General features: G+C 51.6%; 1 protein-coding gene across 1 annotated transcript; it reads left to right on the top strand.

Moving 5' to 3' along the window:
- The first annotated feature begins 4181 nt into the window (after positions 1-4181).
- On the top strand, positions 4182-22426 carry KIAA0226 (KIAA0226 ortholog). Its single transcript, XM_010015395.1, has 21 exons — positions 4182-4325; positions 6015-6098; positions 6793-6952; positions 7128-7234; positions 7803-7943; positions 8164-8320; positions 8548-9096; positions 11643-11738; positions 11914-12029; positions 12497-12698; positions 13059-13160; positions 13966-14040; positions 16704-16764; positions 17858-17990; positions 18312-18457; positions 18826-18890; positions 19294-19532; positions 20503-20564; positions 20756-20909; positions 21293-21386; positions 22263-22426. The coding sequence occupies exons 1-21, from the start codon at positions 4287-4289 to the stop codon at positions 22424-22426; spliced, it is 2946 nt and encodes a 981-aa protein (XP_010013697.1). The 5' UTR covers positions 4182-4286.
- Positions 22427-22431: the final 5 nt, after the last annotated feature.

Genomic DNA, 22431 nt, shown 5'->3' on the forward strand with positions numbered 1-22431 from the left:
GCTGCCTCTGGCTGCCTGTGTGCTTGTTGCAGGCAGGTCCTGTGCAGATTGAAGCCTGATGGACAGTATCCTGGGTTCACGGTTTTGTGGTCATCTGCCTGTGGGAGGCTTTGCCAGGACAAGCAGGTGAAATTATCTGCAGTGCTGGAAGAAGGCTAAACCCCACCTTTAATCCCTATTTTTTCCCCTCATCCTTTGCCAGTGAAGAGTTAAGAGTGCTCCAGCAAGCAGCAGCTGTGGGCTGCATTTGCTGGGGGAGCCTTTTCTGGTTGTGCCCCCTGTTTTATACTGACGAATGCTTTTAGCACCATTGCAAACTACCCTGTGTTTTGTTTCCCTGCCAGCCTGCTCAGCTATCCCACCCAGGTGCTGCAGGGCTCATCTGCCAGGCTGGCAGAGCTCTTCTGGCTTCCTCTGCCTTGTCAGACACTCCCCACTACTGCAGGTGAACTGCATGAAACCTGCCTTTCTTTTAATGCCTTTCCCCAGCAGTGCTGAGCCTGCTGGAGGAGCAGGCGGGGGAGCGCAGGGAAGGGGCTGCTGGTTGTCTGGGATACCCGGGGATGGCGAGAACGGGAGTGGGCTGTGCGCAGCAGTGGGTTATGCAGCTCCTTTGAGATCTGCAGGAGGAATCAACAGGCAGCACGGGAATGTCCTTGGACATCTGGTGGAAGTCCCTCCATGACCTCAGCATCCTCAGCCCGACCTTTTTAGTATGCTAAGAAGGATTGAGAGCCTTCTCTAGGTAGAGGACAGGGTTCAAGCAGCTGTTGTTAGGTGCCTCCTGCAGAATGCAGACACACAGAGCACATGTTGATTGCTTTTTTTATTTTTTTATTTTTTTTTTTTTAATACTAGCTAGCTGTGTGATTCTGTTTTGGGAAGTAACTAGGGTTTGGTTTTGTTTTAAATGAAGAAGTTCACCTTTGTCAGCAGCATGGCTCCCTGCCTCTGCTGTGAGTCACCTTTGCTGACTTGAACCAAGAGAAGCTCCTAGCCTTGCTGGCATGGAGGGGCTGAGAGCAAGCAACGTTTCCCTCTTCTTGTCAGCAGTGGCATTAAACCATTTCTTGCTCCAAGGCTGTATTCTGTCTTTTATCACTCCAGTGCAAAACATTCAATTATACTGAACACAGTTCTTGATGGTGGGGTTCATGTTGCTGTACCTGAAGGCAGAGTTTGTGGAGGTAAAGCAAGGAGACCCAGTGCCAAGTTTACAGAGCTGGTGGTTAAAATTAGAGGCCGGATCAGAGACTGTTGTCTTTACGGAAGGAGAAGGATGTGGCTGAGGTCTCACCGATGCTCCACCAGTGATGGCCCCTGCAAGCACCCTCAGCCATTCTGGCTTGGGTAACCAGGCTCTGCTAGAGCAGGAGAGCAGAAGCACATGTAGTTCTTGCAGGGGAAGTTCTGCTCCTGTACTGTGACCTCTCTGGGACATGAAACCCCACTCACCTTGCCTTTCTGTAAATTTTCATGATGTGATTATGAATTGGCCTTACCCCGTGTCAGCCTTTCTTTAGCACTAGCGAAGGGGAATTCTCTTTATTCAGTAAAGGCCAAGCAGATTTCTTAATATTGCTCTGAATGCCTGCTGAAATGGGGAACTTGAGGCCAGCTGGGCTCAGAATTCCTTCATCCCTCCTGGCAGCTTAAGTTCAGGCTCTGCCAGTGTGAGGGCAACAAACCCTGCTGCTAATTTGGGGTTAACCTACAAGTCCAGTCAAAGCTGAAGTGTGGTTAGCTGTGCTCTCTAGATTTCCCTGCCATCTGCAGCCAACCATATGGGTCTTCATTTCTTCAACCTTACGTCACTGTATGCTTTCCAGCATGCATAGTGTTCTGGCCCAGAAACAGCTGGGTTTTCCATGTTAGCAGGGTCTTGTGCATCCAACTTGTGAACTGCTTTGGGCTGAGAAGTCCCATGGAATCCTTACTGTCTTACAGGGGTTTAATTCACTTTTGGTAGCTTCTGCACCACCTCTGCAAAGTTGCTTTCATTGTGCTGCTCATTCCTTATGTGCTTCTGAGTTCAATGTTTTAATATTTTGAGGTTATTTTGTTTGAGGATTGCTTAACCTTAGTTTCCCTGTGCTAGGAGGGAGCTGTGACTCCAGTCCGTTGGACTCTGGTTTCCTACCTCTGGGGAGATGCACAACTCCTTTAATAAGACAGTTCATTTGGAAAGGCATGTCTCTGCATGTGCTATCTCCACATCCTTGTGCGCATCGCTTGCTTTTTAGCATGAAATAGCACGCAAGGGAGTTCCCCTGACTCACTGACTTGGAAGATCAATGGCGTGGCTGAGCTTTCACTTGCATTTCCTAACTCTGAGTGTTAGAAATATTTTGGGGAGGAGCTGGTGAAGTTTTGAGCTCAGTGGCTGCAGATGCTTTTTGACCCGGGACTGGTGATGCTGCTCTGGGTGTCCATAGTCCCTGATCAAAGAACATCTGCATCCCTTAGGGCAGGGATGGGAAAAGCCCATAAATTTAGAAGAGCTGGATCAGTTTTCCGTGTCTCCCCAAGTTAGATCTCCTTTAGGATAAGGAGATTTTATCTCCTTATCTCCTGAGATAAAGCCTTGTCGGTGCTTGTTAGTCTAAGTACATCATAAGCATATACATACTTCCATATGCATTGCAGCTCTGGTTTGGAGCTCCAGTGTTGCCAGGGTGACAGGCTTTGCTGGTGGGATGGGTCGGCTTCTGTGTGGTTCAAGTTTAGATGGGCACTGAAAGTGGTGAGGTTGCCCTGGTGAGACCTTGTGAAGGGAGTGGGTAGGTAGCCTGAAGTAGAGCCAGTATTTGATGATCTGCTTGTTTACTTAATCAGTTTAGCAATAGTGATCAAGTCTCAAAAAGATAATATTGTCAAGAAAAGCTTGGTTTTAAATACCAGGATTATGTTACTTTTTAGTATCCTTCTCTGTGCTGCAGAAGTGTGCAGCCCACACTTTCATCTACAATGAGAGCAGTTTTAAATAATGTTTGGGGTTTTTTTTGTTCTTTTTTTCCATTTTGCTTTGGAAATTCAGTTTGGTTTTGGCTGTGGGAGGCATTAACAATTGAAACACTGGCTTGTTTCTTGCAAGATGAAAGGTTGGACTTTCACTGTAAGCTATCAGCTCAGGTGCTTTTGTTACAAACCCTGCAGAGGCATATTTTTTGGTATTTACACCCCCATATAAACATTGCAACATTCCTGTTGCTTCTGAAAGAATGGCTTCTATCAGAATACATGTTTCTTACAGCTACTGTTCCTCTGGAAACACAGTCAAGCAGCTTGAGCAGGGACCTCAGTCATCCAAAGCTTCCTTCCCCAAAGTTGCTTTTGCATAGGCAAATAACATTACCTCTCTGCACTGCCACTCCTGCTTTATGGCTGATAATGGTGATTTCTTGCTGTATGGAGGGTAGCTGAGGTGAGTCATACCAATGAGAAATGCTCTGCAAACTCTTGAGTACACCGGCAGTTTGCAGTTTGCTAATCTCTGTCCAAAACATGATGAACACTTTTGCGAGAAAGTCAACTTGTGCATACAGGAGCTGTGGAGCCAGGGTGCAGCTGTACAGATGGAGGTGCAGGTGAAGAGTTACCAGCCTTGGAGTGGAGCACTTCTGCATCCTGACGGTGCTGGAGTGCTTGGTGCAGTACACATTGCTCAGGGAGTGCTGCTTTCTGTAAATGTGGCTGCAGTGTGGCCAGAGTCTGCTAGATAGAATCAGCTAGGTTGGATGGGGTAGACATCATACTGTTGCCTTACAACTGCTGTACTCCTGATGGACTGCTGCTCTGAACAGTTTCTGGTAGAGCTTGTGAATGAAGCAAGCATGAGGCTGGCTGGAAAAATGTCCTTCAGCTTTGCTGGTGTGTACAAAGCAAGTGGTATATTGCAGGAGCCATCAGTCTTTGTTCTGGTTGCCTACTGAGACCATATAGGTGGTGGCTATCAGTCATCACAAGAATCATTATGATATGGCCTCTTGTCCGCAAAGCATGCATGGGAGACCACAAGGAGGTGTAAGGTATGCTAGCTCACCTTTGCTAGCTTCTGGACTGCCAAAGGTTTCAGCCTGACCAGAGTCTCCTTGGAGATAGCAATACCATGGTCCTGCTGTGAAGCTCCTCTTGCTGTGTATCTGATGCACTTTGCTGTGTTCCTTTGCAGGAAGGAGCACTGGAAGCTACTAGGCAATCTGAAGACCACAGTGGAAGGTTTGGTGTCCACCAGCAACCCGAATGTCTGGTCCAAGTATGGCGGCTTGGAACGGCTCTGCAGAGACATGCATAGCATCCTCTATCATGGGCTCATCCATGACAAGGTAGGGCTCTGTCCTGCCAGCACTGCTGTCTGTCTGTAGCAAGCTTTGGTTCCTGTCATGAGCAAGTGGGGCAGTCCTGTCTGCTGCAGCTTGCTTTAGTGCTCCTAGCAAGGAGTGGGTACAATGCTTGTAGCAGTGTGGAAAATGGTTAAAGTGGAACTGAGCTTGCCTGCAAGTGCTGTGGTTGTCAGAGGGACCTGGGTGTGTGTTCTTTCTATCTCATCCACCTTCAACATAGTTTTTCTAAGTACCTGTGCCCCCATCGCTGAGGTCAGCCCCTCTCTCCTTCCGTCCTGCTGCAGCCAAGTGATGAAGTTGCATTTGCAATGAGTTGGGCCCATATTGTCTGCAACTGGACAATTCCCCAGTGAGGTCTGGCAAGAGAAACCTTGCATCTTTACTGTTTCAGGTTAGCTGTGTTAGTAACAGGAATTGGCAGCCAAATCCTTGCTTTGTGTGAATGGGATCTCTTTCCAGGCTCTTGTGCCTTGCAGCTACACACCTGGCTGTTCCCCCTTTCATGGCTGCTTGGAAGAATTTCTCTTTCCTGCTTCTGTGCAGAGGCTTGAAGATCTCCCGTTCAGCTTACAATTACCAGCACAATTAATTTACAATGTAAGGTTGAAGCAAGTCCGCAGGGTGTGCCTGGGGGCAGCCTTCCCATCAGGTGGCTCTGCTGCCCAGAAGAATGGGACCTTCTTTGAGAGATCCAGAGAGAGAAGCTACCTTTCGCGTGTGAGGCGTGCAGTGCTCCCTTCTGACAGACACGCTATTAATAGGCTTCAGGAAGTGCGATTTAAATTATTTATACTTGTCTGACTATTGGTAACAGTTCATGCCAGACCTGCAAAGCAGGATTGTGTTGCCTTCCTCAATACTTTTCAGGTAGGCAAAGGCAGCTCTTTCTCTTAGAAATGTCTCCCCTGCCTGGGCACCTGTGGCAGCAATCAAACTATATGAGCTGCAAAGGGAGGCCCATAAAAATACAGCTTCCTAACAGCAGTTTTCTCATAGTTGCTCCAGCAAAACAATTTATTTTACTTAGTATTTTATCAGCTTTTTTGAAAAAACCCATATGTACATGTTAAGAGAATTGCAAGAGATTTTTAAAGTTTCTAGTGAATTTTTCTTAACTGTTCAAAAAAACCCTATTCACTCTAGAGGACTAAAATTGCCCTGTGAGTTCCCTAGTCTTAAAAAACCAAAACAACATCTCTTCCCCCTCCAGACAAATAAACCACAGAACAGAATCTATTCCTCTGCTGCTTGTGAAAGAGGAAATAAAGATGGAAGAAAAAATATTCAGTCTTCTGGTGAAGCGAGATATTTTGGGGTTGTGTTTACACCCTATGGGGTGGTGAGGGAAACAGCAACTCTGCTGCAGTTCCTCTTTAATGGCAAGAATAGCTAAGAACAAAATAATCCATTGTTTGAATAAAGCTGAGGCAAACAGCAGCAAAGAGTTGGTAAAAGTGCAATGCCAACACCAGCCATGCTGGTGTCCTCAGTGGTGGTTTGCACCAGAAAACAGCAATGGTTACCAATTCTTCTGGGATGTGTTTGCCTATTTTCTGTTTCATCTTGCCAGGTTTAGGGGCTGAACTCTCATGGTAGCAAGGGGCTAATGGGAGATGTTGTCATTTAACTGGGACTTGGCTGGTGGTACCTAACTGTGCCTGTCCTGTGCAGGTGTGCTGCAGACAGAAGGATTACTGGCAGTTTGTGAAGGACATTCGCTGGCTGAGTCCCAGCTCTGCTCATCACCTGGAGGAGGTGGGTTCTGGTGGGGTGGCCTTGTGTACCCAGCAGGGATGGGATTGGGTAGCTAGGCTGTGAGCCTCACTGCTGGGATAGCAGTGCCTTGGCTGCTGGCCTGCTGGGGACAGAGCAGCTCCATGGTGTGTGGAGGCTGAAGCAGCCGTGTGTTTGTGTACAAGCCACGTCCCAGGAACTCGGCATGGCTCGGGTTGAGACAATCAGCTGCTTATTTCTTCCAGGCCAGTCTCCAGCTCGGCTCGGCCGGGTACAGCGGGCATCACCAAGGGAATTGGCACAAGTGGTGCTTGTGTCTATGCAGGGGTGATTCATGTATGTGTGCAGATCTCTAACAGTCCAGCTTTTCAAGCTGTAGCAGCTCAGACATTGCTATGACCTTCCCAGTTAATGTGTCAGCAAGAACATGACCGTCACCACTGGGGTCAGGTTTGGATTTGGGAGTGTGGGGTCCCTTTGGGCCAGGGGTGAGGCACATGGGTGGGAGAGCATGCAAGAGAAATTCATATTGCTGGTGGCTGTCGGAGGACTTTGGTCACTGGCTGACCTTTGAAGCGTTGCTCCTACCTGGTGCTTTGCCTCCCTGGTGGCTGAGGAGCTGCTGAGACGTGTCCTCCTTCCCGCTGACAGTGACCAGTGCTGCTCCCCTGCTTGTATCTGCGTGCTTTAACCTGTGCCTGGTGTCCCTTTCCAGTTCATCAGCCTGCAGGAGAGCGGCCAGCCTAACCCTGAGGGCCCAGGGGACCAGGCCATTGCTCAGCTGTGGCTGCAGCACAGCCTGCAGTGCCACTGCCTGTCAGCACAGCTGAGGCCGCTCCTGGGGAACCGTCAGTACATCAGGAAATTCTATACAGGTAAAGAGAAATGGGCCTTTTCCTTCTTATTAGGAAAATATTTAGCTGGTGACATTTCCAAACCACATAGGAGCAAGGGGGGATGGCAGAAAAGGTGGTTTGCATGTGGGGAACTGGCACTATCAAACCACACGGATGAAAGGGACTCCTCCAAGCCGCAGTTTTCTCTCCCCAGACACTGCCTTCCTGCTCAGTGACGCACACGTCACAGCCATGCTGCAGTGCCTGGAGGCTGTCGAGCAGAACAACCCCAGGCTTCTGGCTCAGATTGACACCTCCATGGTGAGTAGAGGTCCTGGCTTTTACATCTGGTTTTCCCCAGATGCTGTCTGGCTGTGGCTGCTTGTGAGAGGTCTTATGTGGGCCACATGTAGCTCTTAGGCAAGGGGTTGGTCTTGGAAGTAGCAAAAGGAGCTCCAAGAGGGGAAGAGAACAGTGAACTGGTCCGTGCACTGCCTGTGTGAGCCTGGCAGGGGTCGGGGTGGTGGAGGAGGCTTTGTGGAGCCTGTAGTGGGGCACCTTGGTTCTGGCTGGCATTGAAGATTTGAGTATGAGGACCTGTGGTTCCTTGTAAGAGGCACCTCTGAAGTCCTCTCCGATAGTCCCAGGCTTCAGGGCTAGTGATCAGAGCTGCCTGGTTATGAGGGACAGTCACCCGCCAAGGGGACAGGCAGCACTCCAGGACACCTGGGTGCCCATTGCTGCTGGTGATGCCAGTGACCCCCTGTGCAGCCCTGCACCGTCTACCCCCTCCCCAGAGGATGGGAACAACAGCTGCTTTCTTTGCACAGAGCTCCCCAGAGGAGAGCAATTAATGAGGCTCCATTAAATGGGAGCTGTGTTCTTTCAGCTGGCCGGCACGTCACTGCCATCCCTGTGCGCATCAGGTCCTTCTGCTGGTACAAGAGAGATGTGTGACCATGACGCTGAAGGACATGAGAACCGTCTGCCTGGGGCACTGAGCTGCCTGGATCATTTAACTGAGAGCCTGGTAATTTCCCAATGGGAGCCTGCTGTGTAACTGTGAACAAAGAGCCTCTTCCCTTCTGCACCGCTGTGTTTTTCCCTACCCATTCTTCCACCCTCATGTCTGCCGCACCCTTGGTGGCTGGTGACCAGGCACTAGGAAGTCAATTCCTTTCTGTTACTGCTCCTTTGATGTGTAAATGCCCTCTAAATCCTGATTTATTAATGATGCCACCTCTCTTTAGCTTACCAGGAAGAGAGATGGTCCACCTCTGGTGACCAAGAGTCAGAGCCTGACTGCTCTTCCCGCGTCCCCATACATCCCTGCTGCAGGCTGCATGCAGCAGCGCTGCTTTGGGTCCGTCTCCAGCCTCCATTCTCCAGCCTCCTCTGGCCTCTCAGGTAATGAGGGTGGGCTTGGGAGCTCAGGATAGACCCAGAAGAGACTTTGCCTTTTATTTCTACTCTTGGATTCGTTGTGGTGGATGGGTGCAAGAAGATGTCTGCCTGCAATGGGAGGGAGATCCCTGGTGGGAATGGGCCCATGGTGGGTGGACATGCTGGTGTGAAGCCATAGGGTGGTCTGCTTGTGCCAGGGTATGTGATATCTTGCTTCTGCCTCTGTCCAGACAGGAGATCAGCAAGCAATTCCGTCAGCTCCAGCGCCAGCCAGCCCCGGGAGTGCTGCCCATCCACCCAGTCCTCCTCCTTCAGCGAGGGCAGGTCCCCTCTGGAGCAGCCCAGCTCTGTCACCCACTTCAATGTACCTTCACCCAAAGATCCCTTCTCTCCAGCCAGCGAGATGAGCTCCAGCACCACCAGCCAGAGTGAGGACACTTGGACAGGGAGTCAGGATGATCCGCAGAGCGATGTTAATGATGGGCCAGAGTACCTGGCCATTGGGAACACGGGGCGCCGGCGCCGAGTGTGCAGCAGTGCCAGCACCAACAGCACCAAGAGCAGTAGCTCTAAACTCTTCTCCTCCAGCAGTTCCCAGAAGCTGGACTCGGTCTCATCCCTGGGGGAGCAGGGGGCAAGCAGAGGTGGAAGCAGGGGCCTGAGCCTGTTGCGCCGGTCCAGCTTCTCAGAAGGACAGTCATCAGCTACACAGGGCATCCTCAAGAAGAGCCACGTGCGCTCACACTCTGACACCAACGTGACTTCGGGGAAGTTGCACGGTAATGGGGCAGCTTTTCTGGGATGGCTTTGGGGTGTGGGAGACCCTGGTAACGGGAGGCTGATGCTGGCCGCCTCTTTGACTCCGTGGATCTGATTGATGAAGGGAACAGTGTGCAAGTGGTTGGTAAATTTGGTCTTTGCCCTTACCTTCCTGCTCTGCACTTGAGTGATGGGCTGATGTTTTGCTTCCCAGAATGCCCCAGGCCCGTCTGTTACTGGTATTGGCAGCTTTTACCAAAAGCTTAGAAAATGCCAGCGATGGTGTGGCATTAACCATCCTGCTTCCCCACTGGCCCTGCCCGGCTGGCACATGGGGCCATGGTTGGCAGGGCACTGGGCGGGGGCTTGGGTTCATCCTACTGGTCCGATGTTATCCTACTGATAACCTGCTGGGTCGTCCTGTGCTCTTGAGGGGATGAATGCATGGTGGGCGGGAGGGGATTTGAGGTGACAACCAGTTTGTGGGAGTCTGTCCCACTGGTGCTGCCTTCATGGGAGAAGTGGAGGTCCTTGCTGGGTAGTAACCAGTCTGTCTCTGTTTTCTCTCCCTTAACGCTGCCCTCCTCCTCCTCTGTCTGCCCAGGAGGCCTCAGGGATATCACCGTTATAATAGAAGATCCAGTGGCAGGTTTGGGAGCCAGTATAACAGCCCTTCGTTAGTGATCATTGCATCAAGTTCAGGATTTCCATCAATCCATTAGTGCTCATTTAGAAAACAAACAAAAAAATTCTTTCTTCCATGTGTCCCAGCTGATGCTTGGAAGCATAGTCAGGTTTATGCATGTGACCTGACTGAAGATCCTAGCTTGGATTTTGGGAGCAGTGGGCCAGATCCAGAAGGGTGTCTAGCTCCCCTGCATGGTGTTAGAGTGCTGGCCACTAAATCCCTGAGATGCATCCCTTACCCTTCCCTCAACCCCACTGCCTTGGGAGCCAGGAGAGGTTTTGTCTCCTACCTAGCAAATAAGGGCTGGCAGCTAAGCAGGCTTGAACATCTTATTTTTCTTTTCCTTTACTGGGTCTGAGGCATGGGGAGGTTTGATGTTGGCTGAGTTCAGCCACATCCCAATCAACTGTGTTTGCACCCACAGCCAGGACAGGACTCACAGCTGATCTGGGCTTGGGGCAGGTTTCTCCCCAAGCAGAGGTGCTGGGGTGCTGCCATCCCTTTGCCCCACATGCAGAAAGAGGCAGCAGCTCCAAAAAATGTGCTGTTCTCTTTTGCACCCATTCAACAGTAGCACTGGGTTTGTTGAGCTTACAGCTCGGTGCTGAGGGCTCTGTGGCTGCAAAGGCTCCTTCCTGGAGGTGGTGGGCATTCAGACAGATGTGTCCAGCCCTGTGTCCTGCTCCAGCAGAGGATTCTGAGCACTGCCTCACTTTACCCTTCAGCAGCAGGCTCTGTTGTATGTGGCATCCCCCAGGCTGGTGATCACGAGGTGGTTTCTGTGCTGGTTTTCAGCAGGGTTGAGGTGCCTGCAGGATACTCCGCCAGGCTGCAGTGACTAGCTATAAGAGTGTCCCACCCCAATGGGTCTCCTTTGTCACCCAGCCTATGGGGTGGGTTGGTCCCAAAGCCCATCCTGGTGGCTGCCACTTCATGATCTTTGCAGGGAGATGCTGGTGTTGGTGGGCTCAGGAGCCTCCAGCTACGTCAGGGTTATGGCACAAAGCTGGGAACAAAGAGGAGTAGGAGGTTGAGAGGATGGGTTGCCCTTCTGTTTTGCTTGGCATGTTGGGATATCGGCTGGCGCCTACTTTTGTGTCCACACCTGTGTACTCCTGACCTGCTTGTCAGGGTGTTTTCAGTCTCCCTCAGCAGTCCTTGGTCATCCAGCTGCTCTATCCAGGTGCTCCCTGGGGCTGTGGGTCTCCATAGAGCACCATCCATTGCTGGTCTCCAGTCATTGCCAGCTTGTGACAGTCTCTGCCAGCTCAGCCTAGCAGGGAGTTGCACCATAAATGTGTGCATGGGGCAGGGCCCTGCCTACAGCTACAGCTTGGGCAGGTCACCTTGAGCACTGCAGGTGACCAGGGAACCCAGGCTTCTAGTTGGGCGAAAGCATGTCCTTCAGATGCCTCCTTCTAGTTGTTCAGGCTGTTATGCAGGGCTGGGAGCCCCACAGATCCCTCAGGTGCTCAGGCTTCGCCTTTCTTGTGACTCAGTACCCTGGGGATAGCCCTTTCTTTAGAGGTGCTCCAGCAGAAAGAAGGGGCTTGCAAGAGGCACTTGCTGGAGCCTGTTGTGTCCTCCAGCTCTGCTATGGAGTAAAGAGAAGGTGGCCCCAGACCTGGCTGCTCTGTGGCATCTCATGAGCATCTCACCTTCTTTCTGTCCCTCCTCTTCTCCTGCCTGAAATGCCTTCTAGTTTTGTTCCCTCCTCAGCTTGCCCTAAGTCATGGCATGGAGCAGGAAGATGTCCCTCTGTGCTTTCCATTCATTTGTGCTTGCCCATGCAATGCTGAGCCCCTTTCATTTCACTCTGTGCAGTGACTGGGCACCTCTGGGATAATGATGTGTGCCTGGTGTTGTCTTCCCTTCCAGAGTCCCACGACGATCCAGGTGGAGGGAGAAGGCCAGTCTCTGCTTCTACGCAGAGCAGTGAACTGAGCACACCCAGCTCGCTCTACATGGAGTATGGTGAGTACAGATAGCCTCATCAGGGATGTGTGCTCCTGGTCAGGCTCCTTCATCAGCTGCGGTGTCCTCAGCTTCTGGCACCTGCTTGTGGGATGCTGGTTGCGCACTGGCAGGGCTCATTAGCAGGGGCATAATAGCAGGTCCCTCCTTATATATTTGTCTTTTGCTTTTCTAGACTCTGGACAGTACCTGAGCTCGGGGGAAGGGATGTTTCGAAGACCCTCAGAAGGGCAGTCCCTCATCAGCTACCTCTCTGAGCAGGACTTTGGCAGCTGTGCAGACCTGGAGAAGGTGAGGAAGGCAGCAGCAGCCGGAGCATTGGATATCGTATCTTACATCAGGTTCAGTGACACTTTCCTCTGTGGGGAAGATAATGCCATAGTATTTCCTGTTACAGAGCTGTGCACAGAACTTCAAGGTTGAGTTCTGTGATGGTGCCTGGCAGCCAGGATCTGCCTATCCAGCATATACACAGCAGCTTTGCAACATGTTAGGGCTCCTCAGGGGCATGTGCTGACTGCCCAGAGTGGATTTATTGCACAACTTCTTTGTAGGAGTATTCTGGTGTCCAAAAAGGCTTTAGTTTCTAGGTCCTCCTAGAAGAGTCAGGTTTTGTGTGGTTGACAGGGATTAAGGTCTTTCTACCACCCTCCATGAGTAATAAGTTCTCTGCTGTCACAGGTGGAGACAGGATTTTTACCATGTCTTCCTAGTTTCTCCATGCTACAGCCTTAAATGCTTTTGCTCTTGCCTTGCAGGAGAATGCCCACTTCAGCATCTCGGAGTCCCTGATCGCTGCCATTGAGCTGATGAAATGCAACATGATGAGCCGGCAGCTGGAGGAGGAGGAGGAAGACAGTGACAAGGAGATACAGGAGCTTAAACAAAAGATTCGCATTCGGCGCCAGCAAATCCGCACCAGGCACCTGTTTCCTACCTGCCAGGGGATGGGCTCAGACAGTGGGTGATGTGTTTTGGGCTCATCAGCTAGTGGGATGTGGGTTTTCTGTCCATTGCCTGACCTTATAGCATCCTGTCTTCCTGCCCATTTGTGGGAAACAATCATATGGCTGCAGAGATTTGTGAAACTCTGCTGCTACCAAAGACCATAACGGAACTAATACTATACATTGATAACGCTTGTGTGCTGCTGGCACCGAGTTACAGATTGTAATTTGATTTCGAACCCATAGTGTTTTCCAGCCTTGACTTCGATCCCTCCCTGACCTGGCCATACCTGGCTATCAACTTCTCCCTTAGCTGTCAGTGACCCTTCAGACCACTTCCATTGATGGCCTGGCTGTGTTGCATTTCTCCCAGGTCTTGTGGCAACAGACAGCGGGTCCCAGTTCAGCTCCCATGGCTCCATGCGACTCTCTGACTCTGGCTCCGCAGAGGATGTGGAAGAGTACGAGATCCGAGGTAGGAGGGAATGGCTGTGTTGCTTCTTGCATAGGGACAGATTTCCCCTTGATGTGGTTGTGCTGAGGTCAGTCCCACTGAAGAAGAGCACATCCCTCTGAATTTCAGGATGACTTTTCCCAAACAAGTGGCTGAATTCTTGGCATGAGCAGAGCAGCTAGTTTCCGTCATGTGGTGGCATGAATCCTTCAAAATCCTCTGTAACCTTCTAGCATTCGGTGCCTCTGGCTGGTAGGTTTCTGTTTCATTGCCTGGTCCACATAGCAGCTGTCACAGCTAGAGAGAGGTGGAAGAGCTGCCATCCTTACTCTCCTCATCCCCAGGCAGAAGAAGCTGTAGCTCTGACTATTTACCTCTTGGGTGCCAGTAGTGGGTGTTAGTCTCATCCTGACCTACAATACCTTTGCTCTGCTCCTGGCAACTTGGGTGGCTGAGCTTATTGCCCACAGGAGACCTGCTGGGGTCCCTGGGTGTTCGTTTTCTTCAGAGCCTTGTTCATCCTCTGAGGTAGATGAATGACTTCTCAGCAGTACCTTATCTCACTGACTTTAAAAAGGAGATAGAATCATAGAAGACGGAGCAGTCCAGTCTCCAGCTTAAACTTCTCATCTCTTAACTGTGGATAGCAAAGCTCTCCTTTCAGTCACTGAGGGCTAGATTTTGGGCTCAGTTTTGAAGCCCAAGGAGGGGTGTGTGAATTCAGTTCTGGGCTTCTCGTGTGAGTGCTGCTCTTGTATTATGCCCTTTCTCTTTGGCCTGACTGAAGCACTGAAGTCAACTGTTTTGTCATCACCGTGTTATACAGATGGTAACGATGGATCTAACCTGATTCAAATGTCCAAGAACGGCCTCTCAGTGTCAATGGCTTCCTTGTTCTCAGGTAGTACCGCACAGTGCTCCCCTGTGGCACGTGTGTGTCTGTGCAAGCTGTGTGTGTGTGCATGTGCACACTGCTCAGAAATCTGCCTGACTTGGGGTTTGTGAACAGTGTCATCCAGACATCACCAAGAGAAGCTATGGCAGGATGATATAGCAGGATGGAGCAGAGAGGAGGTCTGTTGTGGGCTCCATCCCCCAGGGTGTTTTGCCATACAGTATTTCAGATAAACCGAACAAGATGGCTGTGGCGAAGACCTGTCTTGAGTGGGGTAAGGCTTGGCAGGGTGATGGCACAGCTTTGTGGCTGCTGAAGGCTGAGCCTAAGCTGAATGAGAACAGTCCTCTACAGGTGCCTTGGGGAGCATTATCCTGCTTGACTTGGCAGGGCTAGTGTCCCGTAGCTCTGATCTGAACCACAGCTAAACCTTCCCATCCTGCTCAGATTTGACTTGGAGAAGAATCCTTCCAGAAAGAAGTCTTAGAGGGAGAAGTAGTAAGAGCAGGCAGGGCACAGGAAGTTTGTTCATGCTGGAGGCCCTGGGCATGGGATCACATGCAGCCAGGTCTTGCTTAGTGTTTTTATTGTTTATAATACTACTCACCTAATCCTTCTGGTCTGCTGGATGCATTTGAATAACCTTCATGTGTTCCCTGTTTGCTTTAGCAAGGCAACAGCCTATGTGGGCTGCTGCTGATCCCTCCTGTCAGTTGTTTGGCACCAGCATGTTGCTCCTGCTAGAGGTGCTGGTGCTCAGAGCTTCCTCCTAAGCCCTACTGTGTTCTGTGTTTACAGGCCAGGGATTGATCCATGGGGGTTCATCCTCGCCTGAAGCTGGCATACAGGGGCTATGGTGATGTCCTGGGGTTTGGGAGTTGTTCATAGGCCTTCTGGGGACAATCCCACCTGGCAATAGCTTTGGCAGCAGAAGTGTTTCAGGCAGCTACCTGGAGGCTTTTGAGGAGTGTCTGCAGTTAAGGTTGGGAAGTGAGCAGTGGCAGCATCCCTGTGCTAGCCCCCATGAGAGCCTATGGTCAGATTTGGCTTCCTCTGCCATCTCTGAGGTGTTGCCAGTGCCAAAGTGTGCTGGCTCTGCCTCCCCATAACGCTTGGCCCACACTGTGCTGCATGTGCCCCACTGTTTCCCCATGTTCATTGTAGTCTAGGACAACAAAGCACCTTCCTGTGGAGAGCCAAAGGCACCAGAGCATGGCAGGTATGTCTAGCTGGTCCCTCACATAGTCGGGAGGCTACATTTGCCTGAATTCCCTGTTCTGTGCAGCTTGAAGTCTGTTTGCGTGATGTAGATATGTGGACTCTTTAGCATTAGGAATGTTAGGAATGTTCCTGTTCTAGCAATGGGTGTCAAACAAGGAGGGTCAAGCCTCCATGCTGGACTCTAGTGTGAGTCTGTAACTTTACTGGCAGGGGTGGAACTTGCTCCCACGATGGCCTTGGGGGTGGCACTCTTCAGTCAGCCAGACTGTGATTCCCTTGGCCACAGTGTGTGGTTGGTGCCTGGCCAGGGTCAGATGGGCTGTGTGGGCCCATGTAGCCAACCTTGGTATGGAGGAGCAGGGACCCTGAGCTGTGCGTCCCCTATCGAGGCACTGGGCCACTGGGGTAGGAAAGTGGCAAGCCTGTGTTTGGGGGTGGTATGGTCACTGCAGACCTCATTCCAAGAGCTCCCTAGAAGGACAAACAAGAGACTTACTGGGCTGAAGGTTATGGCATTGGTCTCTCTTCTGTCCCCTTGCATGCCCTTCTTTCCTTTTCTGAAAGTCCGTTTGCAGTGAAGCAGGGTTTCTGGCTGCTTCTGCCTACCTTGTACTGCTGGAAGAGTCTCTTGTCCCAGGGTCCTTCCACCGTTGAGATAAATTCCCTGTCAGGGTTTAATCTGCCAGAGTGAAAGAAAAGATGAGTGAGTAAGGTAGCACTGGATACTGCCTGGCATCCAAGGCTGGCACTGAGGAGAAATGCAGGGCAGCACAGGGCTGTTGGGAAGCTGATGAAGGGGTGGAAGGAGCAGGATCCCAGTGTCCTCCTGCACCTTATCTTGGACTCCTCCTTCCTTGGGAGATGGGTCTGTGACCTGTGAAGAGGGCTGGCCCCGTGGCTCCTGGCCCACTCTCTGCATAGATGCTGATGTCTCTCAGGAGGGCTGGATGAGGCTACCACCCCTGGCTGTGCAGCCACTGAGAAGCTGTGGCGTGGCCACCATCTGGTCTTACAGGTTGCAGTCAAGTAGAGGGAAGGGCTCTGCATCCCATTGCTAATTCACTGCAGCATCTATACTGCATATAGAGAACTACTAAACTTTCTTGCTAACCTTGCTGTCCTGCCCTCCTAGCTCTTGTGTGTGTTCTGTTTCAGGCCATGTCACTGCCGGGACTTGGTGTTTGACCTGTACCAGCAGCCAGTTGCCTCCCCCAAGCTGCAGGCTCACTGTTTTCACAGCATCTCACCATGTTGTTCCCTTGAAACTCCTGACAGGCAACTGATTAGACTGCACCTCTCCTTGCTGCTCAGTGCCACTGGTAGAAGTTGTTGCTGTAGTTCACGTGCTCTTGAACAGCTTGATAAGTTTTACAGTGAAGCTTTGATTTGAAATGAATGTATCCCCCTGCCCTGCCCCATCTGCTCCACCTTGTCTGTTTGTGATTCAGATGCAGACATCAAGAGGAACCCAGACTCCAGCAGGAAGTCCTTTCTCTCCTCAGAGTCCATGTACGTCTGTGGCTTGTGGCAAGACATCTTGGTACCAAGTTCTCTTTCCTGCCCAACTCTGCTCTTCCAAGTGCATCAGATGCTGGTTTGCACTGGAGTGGACATTTCTCCTTTCCTCTCTTCTTCTTTCCCTTCTTCCTTTCCTTCCTTCTTCCTTCCCTCCCTCCTTGTCTCCCTACTTTCCTCCCTTCCTCCTTCTTCCTTCCTTCCTTCCCTCTCTCTCTCCCTCTTTTTACTTAGCAGTGGGGCACTAGGCTCTAGTCTTAAATTTGGTAAGCAGCACCTGGGATTATCAGGATATTCACGAGGTAGATATGATATCAAGTGGTGTCAGGAGACAGGCCCATACCTCCTAGTAGGTGAGAGGATGGGCAGAGGACCTGGCATAACCTGGAGCATCTGGACTGGCTGCTGGCTTGCTTCTGGCTCTGAGCCTCCCCTGCCTCTCCCCTCTCAACAGGGATAGCCTGTTGGACTACATGGTGCTGCCACCTTCTATCCAACCCTTGCTGCTGTGCCATGACGCAGAGGCAGAACTTCTGGCACACAGTGGTGCTCACAGACTCTGTGCAGTGTGGCATCAGCTTAAACATGAAGTGCTCAGTCCTTTCCTGGTACTGCCCTGGGGTGAAGAGGTGAGGGCTGTGGGGAGGGGAATCACCATCTGTTTTAAGCACTGCTGCTGTGTTAATGCTCTTAAAGCAAAACCCTGTTGGGATGCAGGGGCCCCTCTGCTAGCTGGGTGAGATACAAAGCCTCTTGGGTAGGTTCATACTGGGGGAGCAGTTCTGGCTCTTACTGACGCTGGCTCTCACTTTGCAGCTTTCCTTGCAAACAGGCACAGGTTTTATTAAGTGAGATATGTTTTGCTTGCCTTTCTAAACAATTGTTGTGCCATTAGCCAGCTTTGCTTGTGGGCAGCTGCAAAGACAGAAATCAATCACATATATCAATTTCAAGCCTGTGTAGAAGTGCAGAAATCAGGTACCAAAGTTGAAGGGAGTATCTTCAGCTTGAGATGGGATGGGCATCAAGGGTTTTGAGAAGGGCACAGCTGTGAGACCCGGTACTAACCACCCCCTTCACTGTCTAGATCCCATTCCTTCCTCAATTCCAACTCGGCGGAGGCTGTGGCCATGGGCTTGCTGAAGCAGTTTGAGGGCATGCAGCTCCCAGCTGCTTCTGAATTGGAGTGGCTGGTCCCCGAGCATGATGCCCCACAGAAGGTAGGGGTGTGAGTATTTGATCTTCCCCAAATCCCTGGCTTCAGCCTACTGCTGAGGGGCTTTGCTAGTGCCAGTGATTGGATTGTGTAGCTGGAGGAGGGATTTTGTCCAGGCTCTGGGGTTCAGCTCAGTGGGGCTCTGCCTCCTTGGTGCTCAGATCCTTAGGGACATCCCTTCTCCAGCCCCCATTCAGCTGGAGCAGTAGCTCAATGCCTGGCAGTTTTCCAGAGGGCTGCAGTTACAGGTTTCTGGCAAGCCAGCCAGGTGCATTGCCTTTGCTGTACCAGGCAGGGATCTGACCCTCTTGCCTGCTTCTTCCAGCTCCTGCCCATCCCCGACTCTCTGCCCATCTCTCCCGATGATGGAGAACATGCCGACATCTACAAGCTGAGGATTCGGGTGCGCGGAAACCTGGAGTGGGCCCCTCCACGACCACAGATCATCTTCAATGTTCACCCAGCCCCAACGTAAGGACCTGTGCAGCCAAGGGCTTTCCAGGGACCTGCCCTTTGCAACCCTTTTCCATCAACACCAAGGTTGATTTTCCTCTCCTTCCTACTTGACCACCAGGCTTCCTTGTTCTGAGCCTGGTAAATCCACGGTGGTCACCACCAGCAGCTGGTGCTATGAGATGAAGATGGAGCCAGTGTCAGTGGTCAGTGCATTTGGTGTGCACCAGGGCACAACAAAGCTTTTTCCCTTGGATTTGCTGTCCACACTGAAGTGTCAAAGCATGTGGCCATCTCTGCCATCCACACCTGTGCCAGTGCCCATCCTCTGCTGCCAGGTGCCATTAGGGCTGGACTCATGCATGTTGTGTTCTGTCTCTGGGCAGGAGGAAGGTGGCTGTGGCCAAGCAGAATTACCGGTGTGCAGGCTGTGGCATCCGGACTGATCCTGGTGAGTGCTGGGACCCTGAGCCGTAGTTGGGGAGTAGGGAAGAACCTATAAACAAGTGGGAAAACACACAATGGGTGTGTGGTGGCAGAGCTCAGCACAAGGACACTGGGGAAATTATATGGTGGCTATACCAGCTCTGCCTGCATATTGGTGTGCAACATCCACAGAGGAGCTTCCTTCTTCGGAAGGTCACGGGTCTGGTAGAGGCAAACAGCAGCCAGCCTGCCATTAGGGAAAGCATTTCAGATGTTGACTCCTCTAAGGCAAAGTCATCTCTTGGGGTCCTAAAGCTGCCAGCAGGTTTCTTGCTTGTTGGAAATGCTGAGCAGTGTTGGGAGTCCAGTATGTGGTTGTGCAGAGCCTGTGCCGCGGCTGACCTCCCTGTCTGCCTGGGTTTGGGCAGATTACATCAAGCGACTGCGGTACTGTGAGTACCTGGGGAAGTATTTCTGCCAGTGCTGCCATGAGAACACCCAGATGGTCATCCCCAGCCGCATCCTGCGCAAGTGGGACTTCAGCAAGTACTATGTGAGCAACTTCTCCAAGGACCTACTGAGTAAGATCTGGAGTGACCCGCTCTTCAATGTGCAGGATATCAATCCTGCCCTGTACCGGAAAGTGAAGTCTCTAAACCAAGTGTGGGTAAGACGCTTTCCACACCTTCCTGAGTGGGGTTTGGGTGAGGTGGGCAGCTACTCATTGTAAACTGTGTTCCAGGGAAGCTGGGGAGAAGCAGATACTTCAGGTTTTGAGGCTTAAAACCTTGGCACCATGGGTTTCCATTCACCTCTTGTTCTTTGTCCAATGTCGTGGTTTAAGCCCAGCCGGCAACTTGGAACCACGCAGTCGCTCGCTCACTCCCCCCCCTTTTCCTTCCTCCCCCCGCTCCCGGAGGGATGGGGAGGAGAATCGAAGGAATGTAACTCCCACGGGTTGAGATAACAGCACTCCAGTAACTAAGGTATAATACAAACCACTGCTGCTACCAATAATAATGATAAGAGGAATAACAAGGGAAAAGGACACAACCGCTCACCACCCGCCGACCGATACCCAGCCCGACCCGAGCAGCGATCTGGGCCTTCCGGGTAACTTCCCCCAGTTTATATACTGGGCATGACGTGCTGTGGTATGGAATACCCCTTTGGCCAGTTTGGGTCAGGTGTCCTGCCTCTGCTTCCTCCTGGCTTCCCCTCCTCTCTGGCAAAGCATGAGACTGAGAAAGTCCTTGGTCAGAGTAAACATTACTTAGCAACAACTAAAAACATCGGTGTTATCAGCGTTGTTCCCAGACTGAAAGTCAAAAACACAGCACTGCACCAGCTACTAAGAAGGAGAAAAAATGACTGCTGTAGCTGAACCCAGGACATCCAATAACAGAGGAATTTCGAAAAGAATTTCTGCCTGGCGTCCAGCTGGGCTTCAGTTTATCTCCTGCAGCACATGATGATTGTTGAGCTCACTTTGTTCTGTGTGGTGTAAACACTTGGGTAGCAGGAGAGCAGCAGCTGAGGAGCAGCGGTCATTTCACCAGCGCAGGAAATGGGGCAGACCTGCTTGGCCAAGGACTGTACTCTGTTTACTGATTCTTGTGTCCCCCCTTCCTCTCCAGCTGCTGCGAATTCAGCTGTTCCACATGAAGAACATGTTTAAGACATGCCGGCTAGCTAAAGAGTAAGTCCCAGGCTGTGAGATGAAGCTGTTCTGGTTCTGTCCCGTGACAATTTGTGCTGGGGATCCATGCAGCCTGTGCAATGAGCAATGGGGGGAGAGAGGAGGGGAGGGGGAAAGAAAGCAGAAGCAGTGGAGAGAAGGAGCTTAATGGATTTGCTTTGCTCTGAGCTCTGGTTTCTCTGTCCTTGTAGCCTCCTCGACTCCTTTGATACGGTGCCTGGCCACTTGACAGAGGATTTGCACCTCTACTCGCTGAGTGACCTCACTGCCACAAAGAAAGGGGACCTGGTGCCTCGTCTGACAGAGCTCCTGAAGGCAGGCAGTCTGCACGTTGAGAAGTGCATGGTAAGGCCTCCCTTACCTGCCTCCTGCATGGGTCTGCACCCTCAGGAGCACACCCGGGAGCACCTTGCCCCAAAGATAACTAGTGGGGAGCCCTTTGATGTGCAGGCAACCACCAAATTACTGATTCAATGCTAACTGTTCCTGCCTGCTCCACAGAGCTCCTACTGAAGCATATATGGGATGTTTGTTTCCCCATTTTGGCTCCCTCCTACCCCTGACACATGTTGATTCTGTCTTGCTGTGCTCCATGCTGGGGAGGGGCTGTCCTGCATGCTTAGAGCAGAGCACTGTGTTCTATTTCCTGCTCTGCCCTGCCTTCTGCCCTGCTTGCCAGGAAGATGAGGAGCATTTAGCTGGCTTTTCCTCACCTTTTCTCTTTCCAGCTGTGCCAAGCCAAAGGCTTCATCTGCGAGTTCTGCCAGAATGAGAGTGACATCATCTTCCCCTTTGAGCTCAACAAGTGCAGCACATGTGAAGGTGAGATGGTGGGGAGAAACAGGGAGGGGACTGACCCTGAGGCCACCAAGGTCTGCCTCCAGTTTGAGTGGCATTTGTGCTAGCGAGAGGTACAGAGCCAGAGCCAGACAGACCGGCATGCCCCTGTGCATGGCCTGTGTCTCTGCACTGCATTATCACAGCAGTAGATCAGCATTATAATGCTCTCTGGCCAGAGCTGCTGGTGTGGTGGAGTGTGTAGGTCCCTTCCTGACCACACTGTGTGCTCCCTGTCCAGGCAGCACCACGCAGTCAGGTTGTGGGTGCAGCAAGTGGGTCCCTTGGCTTCCCTTCTGCTATGGTTGTGGGACAAGCTGTGCCTGCACACAGCTCCCCTGCACCTATGGCTGGAGACGACCTTGTAGAGCAGGGAGAGCCTGAAGGCTTTGTCTCTGTGCACTTCCTGCCTGCCAGGAAATCCACAGTTCCCTTCAGGTGTAATCCTTGATAATGCCCAGTATTAATGGCCAAGCAGACCTTGTTGCTGCAGCTTTGGACGAACCTCTGAACTGGCTTGAAATGGCTCCTGACAACATGCAGACACAGTGCCAGAGAAAACTTGGGGCAGAGTTACTGTTTCCTTCGAGAATCAGGAAATTTTGGCGAAGGACCTTGTATGGAGGAGGAAGCCTCCTGCCTGTGCTCCCAAAGGCTTCGCAAGCCGGTTCAGGGACACTGCAGTGTATCTTCTTGCTGCTTCCAGAGCAGTGATGGACCCCTGCTTCTTGTGCTTTTCCTGTCATGGCTTTGGTTTGAAAAGTCCTCCTGGACAAGTCTGGAGCATCTCTCCCTGGGGTGCCGAGTGTCAGGTAGTCTGTGTCAGCCTCTGCCAGCTCTCAGTCATGCCTTCCCTTGCAGAGTGCAAAGCCTGCTACCACAAGTCCTGCTTCAAATCCACCCACTGTCCCCGCTGTGAGCGGCTTCAAGCCCGGAGAGAGCTGCTGGCCAAGCAGAGCATGGAGTCCTACATCTCAGACTATGAAGAGGAGCTGGAGCAGTCAGAGGTGGTGGCAGCCACATGAATGTT

The sequence above is a fragment of the Nestor notabilis genome, unplaced genomic scaffold (assembly GCF_000696875.1).
Source record: "Nestor notabilis isolate BGI_N333 unplaced genomic scaffold, ASM69687v1 scaffold9720, whole genome shotgun sequence".
Classification (NCBI taxonomy): Eukaryota; Metazoa; Chordata; class Aves; order Psittaciformes; family Psittacidae; genus Nestor; species Nestor notabilis.

Coding starts and splice junctions, on each gene's coding strand:
- KIAA0226 (XM_010015395.1), top strand. CDS start 4,287: ATGCATAGCATCCTCTATCATGGGCTCATCCATGACAAG. Junction 6,099..6,792: donor CTGCTCATCACCTGGAGGAG/GTGGGTTCTGGT, acceptor GTCCCTTTCCAG/TTCATCAGCCTGCAGGAGAG. Junction 19,533..20,502: donor AGTCTCTAAACCAAGTGTGG/GTAAGACGCTTT, acceptor CTTCCTCTCCAG/CTGCTGCGAATTCAGCTGTT.